The sequence below is a fragment of the Notolabrus celidotus genome, chromosome 3, assembly GCF_009762535.1.
Source record: "Notolabrus celidotus isolate fNotCel1 chromosome 3, fNotCel1.pri, whole genome shotgun sequence".
Classification (NCBI taxonomy): domain Eukaryota; kingdom Metazoa; phylum Chordata; class Actinopteri; order Labriformes; family Labridae; genus Notolabrus; species Notolabrus celidotus.
Window position 1 is genome coordinate 35918347 of NC_048274.1, and position 18951 is coordinate 35937297.

At 41.0% G+C, this 18951-nt stretch overlaps 1 protein-coding gene across 1 annotated transcript in view; it reads left to right on the forward strand.

Annotated features, from left to right (window-relative positions):
• The first annotated feature begins 9551 nt into the window (after positions 1-9551).
• Positions 9552-18951, forward strand: part of mmp15b (matrix metallopeptidase 15b) — a 45651-nt gene continuing 36251 nt past the window's right edge. Inside the window, exon 1 of the mRNA XM_034680882.1 lies at positions 9552-10535. Within this exon, the coding sequence (XP_034536773.1) occupies positions 10416-10535 (120 nt within the window). The 5' untranslated portion in view covers positions 9552-10415. The remainder of the gene's footprint in view (positions 10536-18951) is intronic.

Genomic DNA, 18951 nt, shown 5'->3' on the forward strand with positions numbered 1-18951 from the left:
CAGAAATGAAAACAATATAAACTAACAAGGGGTAAGAAAAAAATAGAAACAATAACAAAATGACAGAGCAATTGGAGTCAGACGGAGTAAGCGGTTTTGAACAGATATGTTTTGAGTTGTGATTTGAAATGGGGGAAAGAATCTGTGTTTCTGAGTTGAGGTGGCAATGAGTTCCAGAGACGGGGAGCAGAGCGGCTGAATGCTCGGCTCCCCATAGTGGTGAGACGGGCGGAGGGGACAGACAGGTGTATGGAGGAAGAGGATCTGAGGGAGCGGGAGGGAGTGGGAACATGGAGGAGGTCGGACAGATATGGGGGGGCGAGGTTGTGGATGGCCTTGAATGTCAACAGAAGGACTTTGAACTGAATGCGGAACTGAACAGGGAGCCAGTGGAGCTGTTGGAGGACAGGAGTGATGTGGTGGATGGAGGGGGTTCGGGCAATGATACGGGCAGCTGAATTCTGGACCAGTTGGAGTTTATGGAGGGATTTGTAAACATGTTTATTAATGCTGAGAAGATCATCTTTTTACCATTCATATCTATGTGGTTTCCGGTGTTTCTGCAGCCAGCCTCAAGCGGATTTTCGATGTATTGCAGTTTATAGCACTTCCGCATTGGCTTCATCATTTGAGACCGGAGTTTGCCGCTTGGTCTTACCAGATGCCAGTATCTTCTCCTGTCCTCTCCATATTACAGTTTCTCTTGGAAACTCATAATAGCATCAAAAACGCATTACCCATGGTCATTGGTGGACAGTAACAAAGTAAATTTACTTGAGTACTGTACTTAAGTACATTTTTGAGTATCTGTTCTTAACTTGAGTATTAATTTTTTTGGAAACGTATTACTTTTTACTCCACTACATTTCTATCAGTGCTCTAGTTACTACTTTATCTTTGAAGTCAGCTCATGAATGTCCTTCTCTTTTCTGAAATCTGATCCTAAGACAGTAAACTGTGTTTGTGTAGTTCTGTTTGTCTCAGTGGTTTAGTCGTACCTGTATATCGTGCGTCACCACGGTTGAACGTGGAGCAAACACAGAGCAGATTTCACTCAGATCAGGCAGTTTGTGTAGAGGTGGTAATGAAGGCTATAATTCTCCACCTGAGCACCCATGGTCATATCTTCACCCCGTGTTAGACGTATTTGAAATGAAGAATGATATGTATCATTTGAAATGTTCTCTGTGTTTCCCACTCTGCACAAACATACAAACATTCACTGTCCAACCTGAGAAAGCGTGTTGAGCTACGTAACATTTGTTTCATTCCAGATGAACATTTCAGACTAAGGTGTCTGTGCTTGAAGTAACTCAGTGTCTGTTTTTATTCCATGGTATAGTTTTTAGAGATTTCAAGTAATGTTTCCTAGATGAACAGAATGTAACAGAATGTACTTCTGTATTCTTTACTGCACTTGTGTATTTTAAAAATACAACATTTTGGGATTTTTTAAGAAGTACTTTGAATACTTAAGTACTTTTAAAAGCAAGTACTTCAGTACTTTAACTCTAGTAATAATTTGACAGAGCAAATTTCACTTGTATTGGAGTAATATTTGACCAGGAGGATCTATACTTTGACTGAAGTAATAAAGCTGTGTACTTTGTCCACCACTGCCCATGGTGCACTACATGACCTTTAGCGTGTGTAACATGTCACTCACTTGTCTGTTTTTCCCAGGACAAATAAACACAAATTGGAAAAAATCTCTATAGTGTAGGATAAACAAAGACAATGACTGGATAGGAGCACAGTGATGCAGAGATGGAGATGTTCATTTTTTTGTGACATACTGAAGTAGATTGTTCAACACATTGAGCATTACCTCTTGATATCTTTTTAAAATTTCTATTCAGAAGTGTCTCAACTTTTTTATCAGAAACACTGGAGGTCTATAGCTGTCAGGCCCACTGAGCTGGCCTGCAGTCATGATCCCTGTTTGAATCCACAGACTTGCGTGTTTATGGAGCCACCTGTAGCTGTTCATGCATTCTGCAGCTGTGTTTGTGTGTGCGTGTGTGAGTGTTATTGTGCTATACGTTGTGGTTTATCCATCAGCAGCTTAACTGGCCGGGCATGCAGGTGTCTATTCTGCCAGGTGGCTGCACAGAAACAGCACAATAGACTGCAGGCTGGACTTTGTCAGAGCAACATTGCAGAAAGCAGAGCAGAATCAACAGAATAGAAATGTGATGATTAATATTTTCCTTAATGCATGTCAGAAAAGGCAAAGTAAAAGCACACAGTCCTCCTTACATGACAAAAAGGTTCTATGGGTTTTCTTAATCAGTTGGCGTCTTTACTGGAGGATTTTCCTGTGTTTGGGTTGCTTATGTCGGAACAGATGAGATCACCTGCGTGGGCTGAAGTTGATTGATGTTAGCCTCGAGGTTTGATCTCACCTGTGACAAACTGCTCACCTGGATAAGATAAAACTAAAGCAGAATGGCTCTCACACACACAGCAGGTGTTGATACTCATCATGACTAACTGGAGTGATACAATTCACTCTATATGTGCTCTGGAAAAGCAGTAATGCAGTGTAAGCAAAAGTAATGCTTACATAATAGTGACGGGTATAAACAAGTTTGCAGACATGCTCCTTGCCTTAATCCAATATGAAATCATACATATCCTGTTTTGCTTTCATTTCAACAAACTTACATGTCAACACCAGCTGTCCTAAGTTCACTGTGGCTCAAATATTGAGGAGGCAAGCTTTGGGGAGGTTTAACCAGCAACCATTGTGTGTGTTCAGTGAGGTATTTCACCTCTTCCCCTGATATCACCTCGGGCTACCAAGATCAGTGGGCGTTTTCAAATTACTGTCCTACCCTGTTTTATCTTTATACATTAAACATGTATCAGCACCCCTTCTGTCACACTCTTTAACCTTTGATGAATACAAAACAACCGGCTGATGTTATGGGATAATATCCTGCACAACACAAATCTTATTTGTGTTACAGGAATTACACCACAGCGGTCACTGTGACCAGCCTGAATACAACATGCCCAAACTAATAAGAAGAGTTAAGCCTCTTTCTGTGCAGAGCAGAGGAGTTCTGATCACCTCATGTTAAGTCGAGATCTGGAGAAAACATCTGAATATAACTCATCAACATGAGCAAACAGAGTCAGTGAAATGTTTGGAGGCATATCTGCTTAGAGTGTCTGTAAATTATGAACGCAAACATAGGTACTGATTACTTACTACAAGTTTGACATTTTTTTTGAACAAGTAAACATTACCATTACGATTGCAAAACAATAAAACACATCAGGTCTGTAATCACTCATTTGTACCCTTTACTGTCTCTCCCACTGTCTCTCTCTCCCTGTGTATGTGTGTGTGTGTGTGTGTGTGTGTGTGTGTGTGTGTGTGTGTGTGTGTGTGTGTGTGTGTGTGTGTGTGTGTGTGTGTGTGTGGGCATATTCACACATTTTATGGGTTTAATGTATACATTTTTACTTATGTGATATACTGGTTATGTTGGTCCATGTTTATTTGGCCCAACTCTGCACATATCTCTTGATTATGCTTAATGGCACTCTAATGCGCTTACTTGCACTTTTGTATAACTTATCTATGCTCTTGTAATGTATTGTTGTTTCCATCCGTTATCGTTTTTATCGTTTGTTATGAACTCTGTTTTGACCTGCTGGGGGCTACGGATGAAAATAAGCCTTATGGCTCAAGGCTGATTTATACTTCTGCGTCAAATTGACGGCGAAGCCTACTTTGGGGGTCTGCGTAGCTCCAGTACCTACGCAGAGGCCAGACCAAGGGAGAGGTTCCGGTGGCTGGTGGTGAGGCTTTCAGCAGTGTGACTGCCCCCTGGTGGCTGGCTGCAGTATAGGTAAAAAAAATCCGTCTCACCAGTCAACTTTAAAAAATAAATACACGTCATATGAATGTTTCTCCCATCCGTATGCTGTGGTGATATGTAGTTAGTATTTGACTGTTTTGTGTCCAAGGCCTCTTTTTTCTGAAAAGTTTCTTTTTCGTTAGTTATTAGAGTTTAAAAAACGGGGTTTTACTTCTGGGTTTCCTTTGATTCACAGCCGCCGTGGAGTGAAACTTCAAAGGACACACAGCGTCTTGTGACGTCACGCTGTAGGGTGGAGCTTATTACAAAGGCTTCACAGGCTCTGGCTGCACAATGGCGGCGCCCAGGAGAGGGATTTTTTGGCTTCAGAGCCGTACAACGGGAAGAGGCGGAGCAACACTGTCCATTTTTATTTACAGTCTATGGGCCAGAAGCACATAGCTGACATGCACCTCCTCCAAAATGTAACTACGCATAGAGGCGCGGACCGCGAGCCCTGTGATTGGTCCGCTCAGCGGCATTGTATTTCCTGCATTACAGCACTTCCGGGATCCCCGCTCATCAGCCGTGTATTTCATCTCCTCCTCTCTATTCTTCATGTAATCATGTCTGTATGATAAACAGCAACATGTATCAGCTGTAGATTAACATAACACGCTTTGAATCTCTGTGGAAAAGTAAACAGAGATCGTAGCGGGGCCGGAAGCAGGCGACCGGCTATCAGAGAGACCACACTGCCCTCAGGTGTTTCGGTGGAGAATTGCTGCGTGACACGGACAAAAAAAACAAGAGTAAGGAAATGGGGAATTCTGTTTTTTGGCAAACGGGATGCATAAATCTGACTTGAGCGTTACAGTGAAGAGGCAAAAACCAGGATGAAGACCAACAAAGATGCACCCTGCTGCTCTTTGTACACAGAGCAGAGAACCTTCGTATACAAATTTTGGACGACACGGACACATCGACGCACAAGTATGTGGTGCTCATGTCCGCGTCAGCCTCTGCTGCGTAGGGGAGACGCAGAAGTATAAACAAGCCTTAAAGGTGACATATCATGCAAAATGGACTTTTTAATGGTTCTCTACCTGAAATATGTTTCCCTGGCATGTCTACAAACCCCCCGAGAATGAAAAAAGTCCATTCTGCCCCTGTTCTGATTTCTCCACATTTCTGTAAATGTGTGTGAAACGAGCCGTTTCAGTTTTCAGTGTTTTTCATACGTCACAACGACATCCGGTCTGTAACAGGAAGTCAGAGCTCGGAGCTTGTTCAGCCCATAGACTGTATAAAATACAACTCAACCCCTCCTCCGTTTTTCATGCCCTGCACACATGTGTGCTAACAAGGAGCTTAGGAGGGAGGCATGCTAGTTGTAGGCTGTCTTAATAAACACAAAGGTCGGTTTTACTCCCCACGTCTGCAGATTTGAAGATCCAGTGGATGATTTTTATTTGTCATGGAAAAGTGCTAGCGCTAGTTAGCATAGCCACATAGCTACATGTTCGTAGCTGTGTACCAAGACACACGTCGATAAATAAATTATTTATAAATTTATAAATAAAACAACAAGAAATACTAAATATGTGAGCAGCCATGTATATTCAGCCAACATGTAAATGCTGGACAGCCGAGGCCACATCCACTTCCTGAGGGTGCGTGGTCAGAGAGCTCATTCTCATTTAAAGGCACAGACACAGAACACAGACTGTTCTGAGCAGGGCTGAAAAAGAGGGGTTTACAGGCAGACCAAAATCTGGTTTCAAAGTGTTTTTTTGAGCATAAACTTTAAAGACATGTTTTGAGGACCTCTTAGACCAATATATTTTGATGAAAAAGAGCATAATATGTCACATTTATCTCTGGCATACTTACATGGATGCTACGCTGAAATGTTCATTAATATGCACTGCCCCTTTAAATAAATAAATAGATAAAATCCTCAGCTCTCCAAAATAAAAAAATTTAAACGAAGTAACAATATTAGCAACATGTGAATTAGTAAGTGTGTAGGGATTAATGCAGACCAGAATAATAACAATAAGGTTAAAATAAGCACATCATATAAAGTAAATCTAGAACTACACTACCAGTATTTGTGTGGTGGTGATCATTCCAAGAGATAAAAACATATCTTGTAACGTATTTGGAACATGAAGAGAGGATATCAAACATAAACATATTACGTACATATTAACAAGAATGAAAATAAAATTGTATATAGAATTTATAAGCCTAACTGAGCCATAACTTTGCACCTTATAAATCACCAGGCCCCTCATCAGAATCACTGTCATCTAGGAGGCAGACACCCTCCACTACTTTATAAAGGTTAGGACCAGGACCAGGCTTGGACCAGCTCTTAGTCATGCTGCTGCAGGCTTAAACACTGCCCTAGAGGACTCAACACACTCTTATCTCCCCCCTCTCTCTTTCTATCTGTATGCATTCATGTCATGTCCATGCATGCCTCTCACCTTAAACCATCATCTCCCATTAACATAACTAACCTGAGATCGTTCCAGGGGTTTCTTAAGCCCCCTTGTCCCCTTGAGGTTCCCTGGGATCATTGCTGCAGATGACCTGACCTGACTCCAACTGCTTCAGCTAACATGTTTTATTCGTGTTGTTATTATAATTGTGAATCTTAGGACTGCTTGACTCTAGCTGCTATGATTAACACCATCAGTCTTTATCATCATTGTACTTGTTAATGGTAAAATAGAGCTGTTGACTTCAATTGTTTCACTTATAAGTATCACTCCAATTTCATCACTGTGCTGTTCTAATATTACACATTTTTGGCACTGTAGCCATAAAGCTGTATTGTTTCTCTTATCTATTGTGGCTGCTGCTCTGTCTGTATCTCCCTCTCTCCCTCTTTCTCGGCCCACCCAGTAGCAACAGATGGCTGTTCAACATGAGTCTGGTTCTGCTCGAGGCTTGCTCAGAGATGGATTAGAGTTAGGTCTCTGTAAATAAGACGGCAGAGTATCATCTCCTAAGATGTGTTTGGTTATGATTTATTGCTCTGTGTAGTAACTGACGGATCAAATTCAGTGATGATTGGAAAAGTGATACACATGCAATCACAACTTGTATATCATTATCAGTAGTTGCTTCCTTTTACCTTAGATCAGATATCTTGATAGAAATCCAATTATGTAGTCATGTCTCTCCACAGTCCCTGACACACAAAGAGGGAGGAAGTGACTGCATGAGGAACAAACATCACTCACTGGGATCCTTATCAGGTATTATCTGTGATGACAGGTGCTTCCTCCTCACCGGAGGACATGTTACAACCACAAAAAAACATCTATTGACCTACACTGCAAAAACTCAAAATCTTACTGATTTAAGTAAATGCATTTTATTGGAGAATTTATCCAAAAACAGCTCCATTGATAAAAGAAAGAAAGAAAGAAAGAAAGAAAGAAAGAAAGAAAGAAAGAAAAGTTGTTGTTTTTAAGGGTGGGTTACAGTTTTCAGGCACTGTTTCATCTAAATCAGATAAAAAATATACATCCTCAAACTACATGCACACAATGAAACACTTACTTTTGAGCATAGCTGTCTTATCCTAAAAAACAACATGACTGAATATTAGTATATCCAGCTCACTATGAGAAGACATTCTCTCTCAAAATGCTCAAATTAAACTTTGTAATCTTATTTCAAGTACAAGATGGTCTTAAACCTAGAGAAGTGCTGCTATAATACAACTCAAATTAAGGTGAATATATCTCAAATGAAGAAGTTGACATGAAATGTATTAGTGCAGAAATATTTTTTTGAGTAAAAAATACTAATTGTTATCATTCCTGCCTTATTCTGAGACACTAAGCTTTAAGTTACTGGTTAAATATTGCTTAAAATAAGTTTTCCCTGCTAATTTTAAAATCACAGTTTTCAAAATATTACCTCTTATTTTAAGAAATTTTAACAAGTAAATTTTCACTTTTTTTATTGGCATTTTTTTTGCTTATTTCAAAGTAAAAGTAGCTTTTTTTCTTGTTTTTGGAGGGGCATTTTTTCCGGTGTAAGGATTAAAAAAAATGTTTAAAAATTGTTTGCAAAACCTTGTGAAACCTCATTATGTGCTTGTACGATGCAGAGGAAATGGGTGTGTGTGTGTGTGTGTGTGTGTGTGTGTGTGTGTGTGTGTGTGTGTGTGTGTGTGTGTGTGTGTGTGTGTGCCACACACGCGCATAACGTAGTCAATAACCCTTACTATAAAGGGGGAGGGTCATTTTTGCTGAAGCCCGCCTCCGGCTCTTTCTCTGCTCCCTCCACCTCCATCCGTCCGGCAAATAAAGAGCATTGTAGTGGTCAGATCTGTCAAGCCTTACATAGGATACAACACAGTACCGGAACAACAACACTTTCAAAATAAAAGAGTAATTATCCCGGAGTAAAATATTTTATAGTTATTTTCAATATTTTATTTTAAGAATATCCATATAATTTGGTGTTACACTACCGCTATACAAATACATTCAAAATAAATAATAAAATAAACTGACAAATTTAACAATATTTCAGAAGGAAGGGGTTTGAAGGGGTAAATATAAAGAAGCCCGTAACAAACATTCATTTATTTATTTATTGTATTCACTCCATTTTTCTGTAGTGACAAATATTTTATTTATTTTTTTATTGCGTTCTCATCTTAATGACTGATGATCATATCTTTTATCTCCACTGTTTAAAAATCACATCAAACATAGAAACCTCCTTATTAGTGAGGATAAGGGCAGCATGGCATGTTGTGACGCCTAACCTATCACATTGATCAGCCTATTGTTTTCTAAATCGTAATATTTCATTATCTTACATGAAGGCATTAATTTATAAGTTGTTTATTAGTTTGAGGAGGAAAATGTATTACTGATATAATATTCTTAATTAGTAATGTATTTTACTTTATTTTGATAGTTTGGCACTGGGTGACGTGTTGGGACAGGTAAGATAGGAAGACAGGCAGAAGACATCATGATTATGAGAAGAAAACTAGAAGTCATCTCTTAAATTGTATTAATTTATATTAACGCTGTGTCAGTCTGATTGTTTTTTTGTTTGTTTGTTTGTTTTGCTTTTTGTTTATTTATTTATTTTTCCCATTATCTTATCTCATGCTATGCACCCCAGTTGAGGTAGCCTACTGCATGTGGGGATGATCCATAGAAAGGGTGGAGTATGATAAAGGGTGTTTGATTTTTTGTGTGTGTAATTGTCAGTACAAAACTTTACAATCTGTTTATCTGTATGCTTGATTAATCTGTATGTTCCTTTTGTTGTTGTTCGGTTTAGGTGGTCTACTTTGTAACTTGTTTACAAAGGGATTGCCTTGTTGTATGTCACATTGTAACACACTTGAAAAATAAAGTTAAAAAAAATTGTAATATTCTGTATGAGTACACATACATGTATAATGTTTCCTTCAAAAAATAATGACATTTAAGATCCATTCCATTTTTCCTATTTTATTATTTTCTGTTTTACATTTCTGTGTGAAAAATCACGATGAACAAAAGCCTGCATTTTTTTTTTTTTTATGAATATGTAACTCAATGGAAGTCAAGCAATGAAACTTTCCATAGAATCAATCTTACTCTATCACTGTCAGGGCCCTGGGAAGTCGGACTACTCGCCTTTTATTTTGATAGTCATATAAGGGAACATCGCTTCCCTGGTGTTACGCTTGACGCAGACATTTCCACGTTTGGTCCCGACACACCACGCACAGCGGACCACTATCTGTCCTGCTCCGGTAGGAAGACAACACAGAGCCAAAGACTCAGGACAACGCCGACAGCAGATAAAGAACTAACCGGCTCACAGAAGACCCCCCGTTAGAAACGGAACAACTGGATTTAGAGGGCAAAGAAAGCGTCATATGATCACTGTACAAGAGAGGTCGTTGCTTTAAAACAGCCGTGCTCGCTCCAAGATACGCACCGCTCCAATCTGCGGCTGAAGGAGTCTGTCAAGTGCGGTGAAGTTCTTTGGCTGTGTTAGAGATTGTAACTTTCTCAGGGTGAATTTAAGTGCACTTCATGAGGCATTATCACGAGGCATTGTGTTTACCCGCTGGATTTGAACATGCTGGCAGTGAATGGTTTGGTATTTCTGCGGTGAAAATCCACTTAGTAGACATCACTGCAGATTTTTGTGAAGTGCACTTTCAAGGTTACTAATCTCTGATGTTGATTAAATGAGACGTGCGCTCTCTTGGGTGAACACCACCACAGTGCGCAGATCACAGTGTGGAAAGAAAGGTGAGATAGAGCAGGGCAGACTTTACAACTTGAAAGAAAGCTGTGTGTAACTACAGACTCACATATGCGTGAATGACTTCCAGACATTTATGAGGGGACACTTCATATATCTGATATGGAGCTCTCTTATAGGATACACAGTTGACAGTTGCACCAGTCTTGGTAGGAAGTAGTTTGCGCGTTTTATTTGGAGCTTTTAGCGCACGAACGGGCGATTCTTTGGCAAAAAAAAAAAGTCGCCCGAGACTTTCCAAGAACTCTTTCCACATCAAACCACCACGAACTCACACTGAGCTCCCGGACAATGGCCTCCTCCTCGCGGAACAGTTGCTTCTTGTTGCTGTGGAGACGGACCGTCCTCACGCTGTGCATGTGTGCGCTGGGGGCGCACGCTGCGGAAGGTGACAACAGCTTCAACGCAGAGGTAAAACACCGCAGTTGTTATTGAACAGACTGAGTGAATAACTTAAATGTGAAGCTAATGTGAAACCATAGCCGTTTTTACAGAAGACCTATTAAAAAAAGTGAACCAATGTTATCTCTGCACCCCTCGAAAATGACCAAAACGTAAGGGTAAAATCTGCAACACTCGAGTTAGTCTGAAACAATTAGAGATATTCATACGTTAGTCATATGTTGGAGCGACTTTGATTTGATTTGATGTCTTTATTTCGAAAATGTAAAAGTAAAATAGAAAAAAAAATAACATACAGTACAAAGAAAGAAATAGTTTTACGAACATGCAAGTAAAACAGAGGAAACAGTTATACAAAAAAAAAACCCAAATCAATCAGTTCCATTAGCAAGCACTGAAACATTTTACTTTACATGTGCAAAAAGGAGTAGGATGAAGTTAAAACTTATCTGATCCTTCCCCTTTATTCACTATTTTCTGGCATTATACGAGTGCATTCCCACAAAAAAAAAAATCTTCATGACCTACCTTCATACTTACACCTACAATCAAAAGCAAAGCATTTTAAATATGTAAAATGTTTTTTACAAGACATGACAATTTTATACCCAAGAAAAAACCCACTGGCATCAAGGTGGCTACTGCTGTAATAGTTCCTACATGATCCAGTGGAGCAAAATAGATCCAATGCACAAAACCTAGTATTGATAGTTTTCTGTTTGGCTCATTTGGTTGACAGTGAGTTGATTTGCTGGTAATTACACTTGAGCAGGTATAACAAAACTTGGCTTTACATAGTTGTTCACATTGCAATGGTTTCAACCTGATTTCTGGGCAGCAAATCAGGACATGGTCAGCACAGGTCTCAAGAAAACTGGAGATGTTTGGACCCTGTTTTAGACCAAGATGCAACAATCATAGAAAATCAGATGAGTAGTTGAACATTCATGAAAGTAAAGCATTGAGAGTACCCTGTGTGTCTATAATCATTTATGGGGTTCTGATCGGTGAGTTTTTGGAGTCCAGTGTGTTTCTGTCAGTTTTGTTTTTTTTTCTCTTGGCAAGTTATTTTTCATACCTCACATTTGATTCTCTTGCTCCTCTCTCTTGTCAATTAAAGACAACTTTTTTGTTCCTTTTGTCCACATTAGATGCTAAAGTGTCAAACTGAAACTTAACCGAGCCTGTCTTGCATTTTTTGTTGCTGCGGTCCAGTGGTTGTCCTGCACACTCATTGGGTTTTGAGTGACAATTTGAGAGCCAAGTGCTGACTTTATATCTCTTAGAGGATGGTTAATGATGGCTGGTGTTGTTTTACAGACAAAGGGAGGGAGGAAGAGAGAGAGAGAGAGAGAGAGAGAGAGAGGAGAGAGAGAGAGAGAGAGAGAGAGAGAGAGAGAGAGAATGACTGCCTGGTCATTATAGCTGAGGTTGCATTACCCAACTCAGTGATCAGGGGGTCTGATGGTGTAATAACGGAGCTGTGTTGTGTGTGGGTTACTGTTTCTCACTGACACAAGAGACTGAGGGTTTACATTGTTTGAACTGAAGACAAATTGCTCAGCACTTCTTACCTAATACGTGTGTGAGAGCTCAAACAGTGACAACTGCTACATGTTAGTGCAATCCCTGAAGTCGTCCATTTAACACTTCTTACTAGCGAAAATGTCATTATCAAAGTGTTTGATCACAAGAAGTTGGACACTGAACATTTTTCTTAGCATCAAAAGATAAATAATGGAAGCATTGAAGAAGGTTTTACTTTGTGGTTAAAGATTTATCCCCTTGATTTTCACAACTTTAAGGAAGTGCCAAATGTCTATATGTCAGGATTGTTGTCTCTGAAATAACAACTCTTTTTCCTGAATGGCACAGTGGGCGTTGTTTCTCTGCCTGGAAGGAAACTGCTAAACCAATAGCTTTTAATCTGCTAAATTCAAAAAGTTAATGGTATTGGAGGCAGCAAAAGACAGAGTGTGTGTTCAAAGCTTGTCTTGTATCATCAGTGAAACTGCAAACATAAGAAAAAAAGTTTAGATTTGAGTTCAACTGGGCGTACACTGTGCAGATAGAGGCTGATTCGGATGTGATGTTTGAGTCACATGATGGATTTTGTAGTTGGGCTGGATTTCTGTTGGATGCGCAGTGTGTGGGAGTGTTCAAAGTAATCTTGATCAACTATAGTCAATGCTCTATCCCATTTAAACACATACAACATGAGCACTCGGGTCATGATAGACAGTTGAACTGGACAGTGTGCTCATAACTGTGAGCTTTGTAAATGATTCACTGCTTCAGTGTGAGCTTACCTTCCACCACATTTATACAATCCTACAGTGCTTCAGTGATAAGACTGCAATTATTGTTAAATAAGGACTTCAGAAAACAATGCAGTCCATTTGTTGATCTCCATCACCTGTTGGATCTCTTATGTTCAGGGAGACTCTGCTTTATGAAGGCGCTTACAGTTCGTTTCTTAATGAATGCATCACTGGGACTCTGTTTTCAGTGGTGAGGACTGGAGGTGGTGAAGTTCATTCTGCATATTTTCAAATAAAAGAGAGGTAAAGGAGGACCTGATCAACATATTCATATCATGTTACATAACTTGTACAGATGATATCTTGTTTGGTTAGTTCCAGAGCAGCCTGCCTCTGTAATACAAACCCAGACTATGTGGGATTGTGTTGAAACTTCATTATACACCTACTGCACAGTTCAGATCACACATTCAAACACGTCTCTGCCTGCTCCTCACTTTTCACATGGAGTCCTGTCTATGTGTTTAGCTGCTGGCCTGAGACCTTGACTCCTACTCTGTCTGGACAAAAAGGATGAAGTAGGAGGGCAGAGAAGAATGAGAGGAAAAAAGAAGGACTGGACATGTTTGATGGAGAAAGAGGAAATGTGAGCGGGGCAGCAGAGGAAAGCTTTCTGAGGAAGTTACGGAAGAGAGACGAAGATAGAGAGGGAAAGTTGTCGGGGATGGTAGCAGCAAGTCTCAGCTGTGCAGCATGTGATGGCTGAATGTGACAGCTGTTCTCTAACTGGGACACACACACACACACACGCACACATACACAAACACACACACACACACACACACACTCATTGTGCACAGGCATGCTGGGCCTGGGACTCCGAGGCATCTCAGGAAAAACAATGGCCCCTCTTGTCTGAGTAGAGAGCTGTGAGAGAAAACCTGATAAAGGAGAGAGCGAGAGAGAGAGGGGATGAGAGAGCAGAGAGAGAAACTTGAACATGATAAGACATGCTCTCCAGACAGAAAGTCAAAGATATAAAACAACAGCTACAGTCGAGTCATAGCAGCAAGGAGACTGGTGTTCAGTGACTTTTTTTACAGCTTGTTACTGGAAAACTTCCTGAATCTGTATCCTTGTTGTATCTGTGTAATCTGCAGCGTGCCGTCTCTTCACATTCCAGCCACTTCCCCCGTGCTCCCCTGTGATTGGCTGTCACAGACTCAAGTTGCAACAGTGATGGGATGAGTCAGGGGAATCCCACAATAGGAACTATACCTCAGTGTGTCTTAGACCTGCAGCTAACAGCTTGTGTGATTGTGGTCATTAAATAGTGAAACCATTAATTGACTCATTTTGAAACCATATGAGTTAATGTTTGAAAAGTTCTGTTTCGGTTACCGTAGTCAGTGGTACGACAGGAGGAAGAAAAACAGATAAGTAAGAGAGAAAACTATGAAGTGTCCCAGGGGAAAGGTAAAGTGAGGGATTGAAAATGTAAAGAAGACTCACGCAGAGTGGCTCTGACGTTTGACTGTTAGGTTGAATTTCACAGATGATGTTTGAAAGAGAGTGTGCAGTGTGCCATCTCTTGAAAATGCTCACCGACGTGCTCCCATTGCAAGCGAGGTCTGCTCTACATGTTTTGCAGACAGCCCCCTTTCTTAGAGGGTGAAATGCTCTCAGACTTCAGAGGTTATAAGACACGATGGTGTTGCGGTAGCCGGCAATATTTTGCTATGTTTTGTTTACCTGTCACTCCCAGGTCGCTGTTGAGCAGATGTCGCTCACAGCAGAGATAACACGAATGGGAGATGATTCACTTCTCAACAACTGAGCTCTGGAGAAGGATTTCAAATCTGCTCAGCATGAAAAACATGTGAAATGATGAAATGGTGATACGCCCATAATATTGACCATTTTTTTCCTAGGGTTTTGTGGACAATGTTGACTACTCATTACAGAGTGTCCTAGAGATCCTGTGAGCAGGAACTTCTGGCTAGTGTTGATTTGAACGCCCCCTGTGGACAAACTGAATTTGTCCTGTACTTGTGTTAGCTGTTTTTTTTTTATGAACATTTTTTATCCTGCTGTCATTTCATGGCTAAAGGTCTAAATAAAGGCTGTGTGGGCAGCATAGTGAATAAATTAATCTGATATCTACCCCACAGCAGCGGTTTCAGGCTTTAAAAATAACAAATGATTAATAATTTATCTCGCATTATGATCTCTTTGCTTTTGGTATTGATAGAATTAAGTCTGTGCAGATTTACAAACAGGTCCTCCTCATGTGGCCTCTACTTCTCTGCATACATGTGTAAAGCATAGACTGTATAAATAATGGACATGGTATTCGTGACATCACCCATCTGAGCGCCAATCGTCGACAGGAGCCATATTGGAAATGCTGAACTCATCCAAACTTAGTGTGAGGTAAAGAGGCGGGGTTTGAGCCTCCATCCAACAGCTATGTGTTCCTGCCTGTCAGTCAAGTCAGTCATGTCCTTAAATGTGCAAACTTGTAATCTTAATATCTTCTGAAACGTCGCATTAGAAATAAATTCACCCCCCGTACAGAGTGTTTGAACCAGGCTGTAAACATGTTTATTTCTGCTGTAAATATCGTCTTTTTTTAATTGGTGTGTATGTGGTTTCTGGTGTTTCTGCAGCCAGCCTCAAGCGGGTTCTCGATGAACTGCAGTTTATAACACTTCCGCATGGGCTTCATATTTTGAGACCGGAGGTTGCCGCTTGGTGTAAAGTCCAGTCCACTAGTGGTCAAACAAAGTGAGTGCAAACTGATGCAACATGGTGTTTTGATTCACAACCAATGGTGTGTAGTTTTGGTTTTGTTAAATCTCGTTTGTGTGTGCTGAGCAGTGAAGGCTGATCCGTCCAATCATTGGTCAACTACGATCCCCTTCCCTGTAACATCCTGCGCTTTCCTGTTTCCTGTCCATGCAACCTTCTTTTTTTTTTTTAAGTCATCTTTTGGAATTTTTTGCTCTTTTGATAGAGCAGCTGAAGAGAGGCAGTACGTCTGGGGGGAACACATGCTGCAGAGGGTTGTGGAAGGGAAAAACAACTGCTGTGAGGAAGACTATAGCCTTTACATACAGGCCGCACTTCAACCCCTGCAGCTTTCTCTCCATATAGATTATCACCTTGATATAGAAGAAGGTGCATAAGTTGTTGTTTGCCTCCTTGAAGCTGTTTGTCACGAAACCTTCAAATCAAACAATTTAGATTTGTCCTGTCTGTCTGTGTCCTTTTCTTTCCTCCTTCTCACTTCTCCATTTACTTATCCTTCCTCTCTGCCAACTTTGGGGGGTAGATGGCAGCAGACCAAGACTTGAATAAAAGCTCTGTTAGTATCTTGGCTGACATTGTGGTGGACACACACGCTCTTACACACACCCACATACACACTCCTGGCAGGTTTTACAACTCCTTGTATATTGCTGGGTCTGGATTTGGCAGGTAAGCTCAAGGACTCTTTGAAAGACCATTAAATAGACGAGGCCCGGCGTACACGCACACACAAGAAGTACCCTGCTCCTCCTGTTGTCTCAGACTTGTTTTGTATTCTGCCCGGCCGATGAGGGAAGGTGAGCATCCAGACTGAAGCACTTTACTGTTTTAGTCGACTGGAGTGAGGGATGGCAGGGTTCACATGCCTCCATACATCTTCGCAGCAGCACTGCAGCTCTGCCCTTGTACCCGACTACAGCTGGTTGTAAATACTCAGCTGAGTGGGATGGAGAGAGAGTACAACAGCTGCCTGGATATACACAAAAGACACAACACAAAGACACAAACATCAACAGACATGAAGGCATTTCCCCTTTTCCTTCCAGTCCGGTATCACTGCAGAAATGATAACCACATGGAGATGCTGATCACAGAGGAAAGAGGAGGGAGGAGCAGGAATGTGAAAGATGCATGTTGGAGATTACAGGACAATAGCTCTGGTTTTCCTTTAAATCACTTTGATTTGAATTCTGAAGGGACTTGCACTTTTACTCAAGTGTTTCGCCCACAACTGCTCCTGTGGTTGGATGACTGGTCGTGAGCGCATTACAGCAAGTGCTTTGTTTTCATCCTCAGACAGCATGAAATATGAAGAGCATTAGTTGACATCGGACAACAATCAATACTGCTCAGTGCTAATCAGCTCTTGAAAGATTTTCTGTCTTTTGCTGACATGTTTTTGTCATTTAAGATTTTTTTTATGTTCTCATCAACCCGTCTGATGGAATGTTATCGAGCTGAATTAACATTTCACTTTGAAAAATACCCCAAAAACTAACATGTTTGATGAAACGACATGTAGCTATGCAGCTGTGGTGAGAAAATCAGATTTCCAGCAAGGGGGGTTGCTGAGTACTTGACACTGAACTATTGACTGTTTGCTAAAACTCTTGTCTAAACAGCTAGTGACCAATCGTAATGCAGTAACTGTAACCAGTCCTGTAAAGCTTTGGATCTGTCCACATACCAAATAAGTATTCAGAGTTTATAGATTGTTTGGTCTAATCATGTTAGTGATAATGTATAGTGAGTGGGTGATTATGCAGATTAGGGTCCCAACAGGGTGAGTGAGACCCCAGATGTGAAGCACACAATTGAAGGCGACGTCAGGCAAGGTGAACAGGACTTGAATGTCCTCATTCAGCTCTCCATCTCTGAGCTTTGCAGTTGAATCACCTTGAAACATATATGAGGCAAATGTCACGACTTTGAACATTGTCACTATTGTCACTACCTCTTATGGTTTAAAGCTGGGGTTGGTAACACTTTTTGTTATACTGGTTAAAATAATCTTTATGTCCTGATGGTAATCAATACATAATGTGTTCTTAAAAAAGAGCGAAGAAAAGCTGCTATCTACAGCCGGAGTAAACCTGGGAAAACACCAACCAATCAGCCTTTTGGGTGCCAAAATTTTAAACCATTCAAATCCTGTCCTGCCGTTCTGCCCGCCTCCTGCGCGTACATTTCCCCGGCGTGCACTCTGAGCCCCCGTCTCCTGCCTCTACTTCCCCTGACTCTATTTACTGCCCCTCTCGCTCGACCTCGGGCCTGTCCCCTCTGACCTGATGAGGTGCTTTGCTCGGGACTGTAGTCCGGATCAGAGTCTAAAAAGCTCTCACCACGGGGGCTCTGACAAGCAGAAGAATTAATGACATTTAGTAAGTCCTACAGAAAATGTATAAGTACTGTAGCGTCCGTCCAGACGCTGTAGGGATGACGAGCCGATTCGTGAACACGTTGAGTTTTAATAACCGGTCACTGTCGTCCGTGATCTCGACAACCAACAAAACAACAATCAATGTTTGAATGAATGAAGAACTTCTCCTCTTGTCTCTCCTCTCTCCCGCTCACACACTCTACACCTCTCCTGATGCCTTCACTAACCGTCAACACTGTAGGAATTAAGAGCATCTACACTGAACACGTTTAACAAACAGTAGAGCTGTTACAGTATTATATATATGTTATAACTTTTCTCCTGATATCGTGTCACCGGTACAACTGGATAATGCTAGAATGACAGTTGTGAGTACTAACAGCAGCCATGTTTGTTTGTGTTTTTAACTTTCACTATGAGAATGTTTTGGTGAGGACCGGTTTTGAATCAGTCATGATCATATAGTCGCAAGTCAGTGGCGCTCGTGCATGTGAGCGGGGGAGGGCGTCGTTTTGGAGGAGCTCTGAGGGAGGAGGGGAGGGGTTAGACGGAGTCATGAGGAAATGCTACATTCAAATTCATGCTAGTTTTCCGAGACTGCCAACCCTAGCTTTAAGTGACTTTTCAGCAGATAAGAGATGCTCTCACCAGCTCTGCTGCCGTTGCCTGGATTGCAGTACAGGATGTTGCTCTACATCTTCCTATCAGAGATGGTTGTGGTCCAGTAGCTCCTCAGGCTGCTCTCACATCTGTGCCCACTAACTGTCATTATTTCCCCACTCTCAAGACCAGCCTGAGAGGGACACTAACTTTTTTACCACAGTGTCAACAGGCAGAGGACTTCTTTACATGGGTTGTTTTGATATGACATATGATCATGTTGTTTCTGGCGCCGCTTTTGCTGTTGAGAAATAAACACCAATCAGCATCAAGTATTTAACACAGCTCGGTGAAAGCTTTTTAAAAAGAAAAA